We start from the raw sequence: 7462 nt of genomic DNA on the forward strand, positions 1-7462 counted from the left end.
TAAGTTGAGGCCAGCGTACCGAACTCCATCTCTCCATAAGATTTGGCATTCCATAAAAAATTGATCGATCCGAGTTGGTGCCTGGGTGGCTGGGTGTGCTGCCGTCCAATGCTCTTTGAGATTTCGCCTTGCAAAAAAGATTGGCCGCTGCGGCGGTAGGCGCACGGAAAGAGTGGCCGGCTTCAATTGGCGTACCACAAATTAATCTATGTTGGACAGAGATTCCGGAACTACATCATCAAACGGAAGGAACTGGAACGGGCGCCGTCGCGATGTGCAGTTTGCCAAGACACCAAACGGAAGGAATCGGATATCACCAACAACACGACTTGCAGCACAGATCGCAGCAACAGATCTTGCAGATAGACTCACACGGCGGCATTAGCCTCCTTGAGGATCGGTGGCATGCAGGTGACGTATGACAGCAAGGGGAGCACGAAGGCTGCGGTCTTGCCAGAGCCCATCTGAGACACGCCGACGACACCCCGCCCTCGGAGACGGAGCAGCACCGAATCCATCTGGATCAACGTCGGCATCCTGTGCCGAGCCCCATCAATGGCGAGCAGACCAACCGCTCCATGGTGGCAGGGTTGGTGTGGTTCAGGACGACGTAGGTTTTTCCGAGATGTCGGTTTGTAGGCTACCGGGAAGTTTTCGTGGAGATCGATCGATCTAGTAGTATCCTCGACTTGAGTCTTGGTCGCTAAATATATAGGAACCAGAGGTGGAGTTGTTTGCCTCGACGGGAGACTAAACCGACCGGGACACGTTGAACAGATCGAATAGGCGCGTGAGCGGGATTGACGACGTACGAAGAGACAGTAAAAAGTTGGACCAAGGCGCACTTTGACGGACCAAACCACGGAAACGTTTCTCCCTTTATTATTAGGTATAGATAAAGATTCCATCGGTAGAAAGAAAACCTTCTTGTCGATAACAATGTATAGTATAGGATATAAATGGATTGATATACGTGTGGATCCAATAGGATGGAGTACAATATCGTGTAGTCCATGTAAAATATGGTCAAATTACCAACGTGCTGATTGACAAGACGCAAAATTTATCTACTAGAACCCACCGTCCCGGGCCACCGACGAGGCGCCGCGCGCTATAGAATTGGGATTAATTATTTCGTGAATGGATGGTGAGCTAGCTAGCTAGCTTGGTGCCGTCGCCGTTGACAGATTGCCCGAGGAGAGCTGCCGTCGTGCGTATGCTGGCTTACAGCCTGGGCAGGGGGCGTCCGAGGCGGTCGTCCTCGGTGAAGATGTGGCGGCGGGTGATGTCGCTGAGCTTGGTGCATCCGCCGAGAGCCATGGTGAGCTCGAACTCCTCACGGATCATCCGCAGAATGTTCCTCACGCCGGCCTCGCCCTCCGCCGCCAGCGCGAACACCACCGGCCGGCCGATCTGGCAAACGCAAGTAAGATCAGTTTAGTGTTAGATCACATGAGTTTTGTAGTCACTTGTCGAACGGTAGCTATTATTTGGGTGACTTACGAAGACCCCGGCGGCGCCGAGGGCGAGCGCCTTGAAGACGTCGGTGCCACGGCGGACGCCTCCGTCGAGGAAGACCGGGATGCGTCCCTGGGCAGCCGTGACCACCTCCTCGAGGGCGCTGATGGTGGCGGGCACGTAGTCGAGCTGGCGGGCGCCGTGGTTGGACACGATGATGCCCGCCGCGCCGGAGTGGACGGCCAGACGAGCTGCGGACACGACCATGTCATGTCAGCACACATATTCAAACGAATAAATGTAAATGGCGAGATCATCAATCAAGTAAACGAGGATCGGCATATTACCATCTTCTGCGGTGATGACTCCCTTGACGAGGATGGGCATGGTGGTGATGGTCTGCAGCCACTTGACATCCTTCCAGCTGAGGGTGCGGTCGATCTGACCGGCCACGTACGACGCCAGCCCGGAATCAGCCGCCTGCACGTACACGCCAACTCCAAACCAAGATGAGAAACATAAAACGCAGCATATGTAGGATAGATTTTAGATAGCTGAAGGAACACGTACAAACCTGGTCCATCTTGCCAAGGTCCAGGCCCTCGAAGTTCTTGAGCGTCAGGTTGGGCGGCAGCACGAACCGGTTCTTGATGTCAGCTTCACGGCGGCCGAGGCGCGGGGTGTCGACGGTGAGGGCGATGGCCTTGAACCCGGCCTTCTCGGCCCTCCTCACCAGCTGCTCCACCACCTTCCTGTCCTTGTACACCTGCAAAACACCCATCCATCGTCCATGGCACATTCAGAACCAAATATGATTAACATCTCCTGATACTCACGAGTTGCGAGATCGATGTGTGATGCTTACGTAGAGCTGGAAGAAGCGGATTCCCGGTCCAGTGGAGGCCACCTCCTCCACGCTCGAGGTAGCCCAGGATGACAGCGTCTGAAAAACAAAAAGCATAGATGGCCAACGTCGACCCAATCATGTTAAATTCAGACAGCTTCTATTTATACAGTTCGCGCGCCCTTGGACTGACTACAACAACATACCATTGCAGTTCCTGCCGCCGCGGCTGCCCGTGCCGTTGCGTACTCTCCTGAAGAAATACACACGGGAGTAATGCAATCTCAGTTTGTTGCAAATCAGCAAAGACATATATAATTCCAGTTTAAGCAGATTAACACATTGCAAAGCTGACAGCAGAGTGTTGGATTTTAACACCGCGCGTACCTTCTGGGTGCGCCATTTTTTGAAATGCAGTGGGGGCAATCATGATGGGCATCGAGATCTTCAATCCAAGAACAGATGTGGTCATGTCGATGGTGGACACATCGATCAGTATGCGAGGGCGAAACCTAGCAAGAGGTGATTGCAGTAAGATTAATCGAGGGCCCTTGATAAAAACAGATACCAAATGCTGATGTAATTAATGAGTTCAGTGTTCGCAAATGTAGGATTGATGCACTAGCCAATTGAACCAAAAGTGCAAACTTATTAATTAATTAATTAAAAGTCCTTAGCGGATTGATGCACTAGTCAACTGAACCAAAAGTTCAAACTGATAAAAATGGGCGAGGCACTATATTTATATTCAACAGCAAGCGGCATCTGATTGACAAAACTACATACTCAAACGGAGCAATTCTAATTAAATTGCTAATAGTACGTAAGAACGAGCAACTGCGTGATCATGTTCACCGATAGATCCAAGTGGCTAGTAGATTTCTTTCTTCTTCTGCATTGCGATTTCTGAACACAATTTTAGATCGTGGACCATGTTGGGTGATTAAATGTGTATTAATAAAGCATAAAAAGTCCACTCATTTGAAAAAACACTATATGATGTCGTGATTGTTGTCTGAAAAGTCGTGGCCGGTATTCATCGTTAGAGATGGCGGTGCTCAACTTTTGCAGTCTATCCTCTATCTCTTTCCCCAGTTGAACCCCCTGCTTTTGAACCAGGTCGGTATTCGTGGTCTTGATTAATTCTGCTTAGGTCTGAGTTTGAACCACATTGATCCTTTCAGGAAGAAGTGGGCGTCATATATAGGTGTAAAATACGATTTTATCAGATGAAACCTGTTCACTTTCAACGGTGAAGAGTGCTAGCAGATACTATGTTGTAAGAAATTCTAGAAGTTGCGTAGACTTACTTAGTCTGACTTAGAAGTATCTATTTCTCAATCGACTTACAAACAGCAGCTCGCTTCAAAAATTGGCTGGATATCAGCCAACCTATTGTGAGGCTAGTAATGCCCATTTGCATAGTTTTACAAAAGTAAAATACAGTAGGAGCTCGATACAATAACAGGAAACCCGCTGTTCGTACTCAGATTCGAGTACTCCCTACGGGACAAAAACCTGTAAGCGTCGGACCCAATGTTTTGCCACTAACCTATTACATGTTGATCTCATGCAGCAAATGCAAAGCCAGGGAGGCACACATTACTGCGGGGCAGGAATGAGATAGAATGCAGCATAAGGGTACACAATATTCATACCCTCGGCAGTATCATGCACTTTGGTTATCTCCAAAGATTTGGGGCACATCATAAATACACCCACCATGGTCCAGAAGAATAATGCGTCGCCCTCCTCAGCGAACCCCGATGATCTTCACCGGTGGCATCACGGGGAACCGAGAGTCCGTCCAAGGCAATGGCGCCATGGAGAGATCGGTCACCAACTCGCCTAGATCAATTGTTTTGCGCAACACCCAACCGCCATCAGCGTCGGTGTCCCGCACCCACAGAGCGTATAATCAGGTCTTGTGCAGCGGCAAGACCGAGCCGTGCACCACCGTCCACCTTCATAAGGCGGACATTACCACCCCTTGGTCGCTCGAACGAGGTGAGGGTGCGTTGTCCCATGTCATAAGCCAGCACACGATAGTCATAAAGTGGTTGGTACATGGTGTTGTTGACGATGGCGCATGGCTCCGCGCGGATCTGGCCACCCACTGGCAGGAGGTCCACCGGCATGGACTCTGGGCCCCACTGGCCGGTCAGCGAGGAGACGACGTTGGCAGACACACGTCCCCGAGAGTCGCTGCTCACGACTGCTATGCAGAACGGACTTGTGGGCTTGCAATTCATGTAATGGTTGTCCTCATCACAGCCGGCCGCGCAGATTAGGGCAGCATTGGTGTTACTCTTTAAGAAATTCAGTCTAAAGAAGGAGTCTTGTCTGACGATCTTCCGATGACAATAGCCTGATCATAGGGTGCCACACAAGGAAACGCATATCTTGCCTGCTGGATTCGTCAAAGAGGAGAACGCGGCCATGCCGACAATCCATGAACTTCCAACGGTGTTCATTCTCGCCGGGCCGCTCAAAGGAGAAGCTACTGAACCCGCCCACATGCACGAATGAGCGGGGAATTGTGTCGGAGTTGTGGAAGAATCCCATGGTTAGGGGTCTACCATGGCGCACGCGGTACCGGCGTAGAAAACCTTGATCATTCACGATACGGCGCCAAGCCCTGCAGACAGCAGAGGCATGGACAAGGCTTTGAGGAAGCGGCGGGATGTGCTCGATGATCTCGGATTGGAGGTCGTCTGGTAGGATGTGTGTCATCTCTGCGTTGCCATTAGGTTAGCTATGAGGTTAAGATCTGAATTGTATGGTAAGTTGTCGAATTTACCTTTTTTTACTTTTCGCCGGTGTTGCTAAAGCATGGTCATCCACCAATTTTTTGCCGGACAAAGCAACTAGTCAATACAAACTACTAGACGGCGTGCCCAAATTCACCTTGATGACAAGCCCCCGCCGCTTCGCCACTTTGACGGGGAGCACCAAAGGCGTCACCACCACCCACTGCCGGGAGGCAACATCAAGGTCCACCAGAGAAGAGGAGGAAAGGTGGAACCACAAAGATCGCTAGAGAAGATCAAGATTGAAAACTCTAGATCTAGAACTTGGTGGAAGAAAAGGATATGAGGAAATTGCGGCGCCTGTTGTGGTGCGGTGGGAGACCGGTTAGGTTAAGACGGAGGTCTATTTATTAGATGCTGGAAGTGATGGTGATGGTTGGATGTAGATCCAACGGCTACAAAAAAAATGTGTGAGTTCACACAATTTTTGAGAAGTTGTGTTCAAACGCTCGATCAAACTAAGGTATTTAGAGAAGTTTGGCTAGGCAAATGGACAAGCAGCAACCATAACTAGGGAATCAAAATGTTTTACTTATAGAGCATATATATGTTCCACCAAGAAGGATATTTTGCGCATTCTGGTACGAGACAACTCAATCATTACTGTTATTAAAAATTTCATTGCAAAAGTAAAACGTTTCTTTATTTTGATCGAAAAAGTCACATTTTGTATCCATCTTCGTTGACCACTAAAACATCCCAAAGTTTCCATTTCATACGCTAGTAACCCTGGTACTTATGATTAAGTTCTGTCCGATGACCACTAATTTTGGGATCAACGTGGTAAATGAACTGTGTTGTACTTGATGTATTTGATAATTGATTTCAAAAGCTAGACATGAAAAATTGGAAAAGTTCGTTGGCCAAACAAAGAAAATACTTCCTCCGTCATGAAAGCTTGTTATAAATGGAGAATTTGAACTTAATTGGCTTACAGGATCCTCGAGAAAGCCTCCCGGTTCTCCTTGAGAGTCCACTCGTCCTCCGCCCCGGACGCGTAGTAGTCGTAGGCCATCTTGGGAAGCTTCTGCTTCGCGATGGCCTGGTACTCCATCATATTGGTGATCTCCCCATTTTCTCCTGACTAGCAGTGAACCCCGCACCACTCTGCAACCAAGAAGAGTACGAGTGTAAGCGGGTAGAGATCTGCAACCCAAAACGGCCACCGTTTTGCATGCAAAAAAATGCTTAAGAGGATGCATGAGATGCAAGTATCCAGGCCCCTTGACACAAAAAATGGCAACATAACCAAACGAAAAAGAAATGAGACGTTCCATGGCTGGAGGAACAAAAGGGACGGACGCCTTCCTTGAAGTGTGCACACAGATGCCCATTTTGTTTCTGCATAAAAGGGACGCTGCTCTTTCAGCAGAAACAATAGGAGTACTAGCATCTGAGCTGTTTTAGCAGAAATACTATGTACCCTCATCCCCAAAAACGTTCAGAAGAAACGAAGCGAAACAAGTAGATAATCATGCCACTACTCATACAGAAAACCAACAGAGCGATTCGTCGAAAGCAAAGGAAAGATGCAAAAAAGCAAAACCCTCTTGTTCTTCAACACCGAAGTATTGCAGAAACACAGACGGAGCTCAAGGAGAAATTAGCTCCAGGAGAAGGGACTGGATGAAGGTCATGGATGGATCACTTTGTTACCTTGGAGAGGGAGGCAGGCGAGGCGCGAGAGGGGAACGAGAGCGGGAGTGGTGCAGGTGCAGTCCAAGCGATATATAGCTAAGAGATAGATTGGAGAGGTTTCTGCTGCGCATGGAGACAAATATGCAGAGAGACGTGGAGGTGGAGCGTGTTGAGAGAAGGGCCAGGAAAAGGAGAGGGAGGTTACGGATGAGCTATTGGAGGTTGGGATGAAGGCTGGCTCCTCCTACACTGCTTCCTCATCTACTTGACATCAGCATCACCCAAACCATTGGAGAAACACAATAAAAGAAATTACTTGTTTTTTCGTTTCCCCTAATTTTTTCGGTGTTCAACAGTCGCAGCAGATTATCTTCTCCCGGGATTGGTCGCCGAAAATTGTAAGAACGACAAGGTCGAGTGTGTTATCTTCCTCGTGGGTGACTCCGGATCATAATGACATTAGGCAAGGCTCCATCTTGTTCAGAGACAGGGCTTAAGTCATAAAGGAAGTTATCCTTTATACAACGTTCTCGTGTCACAGAACTTCAAGGCAAAAGCTAGGATATGGTACGAAGCATGCTCAAAGTAGACAACAGTCACCTACCCTTGTCGTCCTCCCAATTCCTATGGTGGGAAAGGGATAGCACGATTCAGCTTCAGAGCTCAGAGTATATGGCAATTCTATGACAGTTTTCAGGCACCACACAGCCCA

General features: G+C 48.8%; 1 protein-coding gene across 1 annotated transcript; it reads right to left on the bottom strand.

Annotated features, from left to right (window-relative positions):
* Positions 1–1157: 1157 nt before the first annotated feature.
* LOC124704498 (glycolate oxidase 1-like) lies at positions 1158–6901 on the bottom strand. The gene is made up of 9 exons (XM_047236759.1): positions 6769–6901; positions 6048–6219; positions 2690–2814; positions 2509–2555; positions 2324–2401; positions 2033–2224; positions 1806–1938; positions 1504–1709; positions 1158–1413 (listed from the first exon to the last, which is right to left on the bottom strand). The coding sequence occupies exons 2-9, from the start codon at positions 6167–6169 to the stop codon at positions 1225–1227; spliced, it is 1092 nt and encodes a 363-aa protein (XP_047092715.1). The 5' UTR covers positions 6170–6219; positions 6769–6901; the 3' UTR covers positions 1158–1224.
* Between the last annotated feature and the right edge of the window lie 561 nt (positions 6902–7462).

The sequence above is a fragment of the Lolium rigidum genome, chromosome 3 (genome assembly GCF_022539505.1).
Source record: "Lolium rigidum isolate FL_2022 chromosome 3, APGP_CSIRO_Lrig_0.1, whole genome shotgun sequence".
In the NCBI taxonomy this organism is placed as follows: Eukaryota; Viridiplantae; Streptophyta; class Magnoliopsida; order Poales; family Poaceae; genus Lolium; species Lolium rigidum.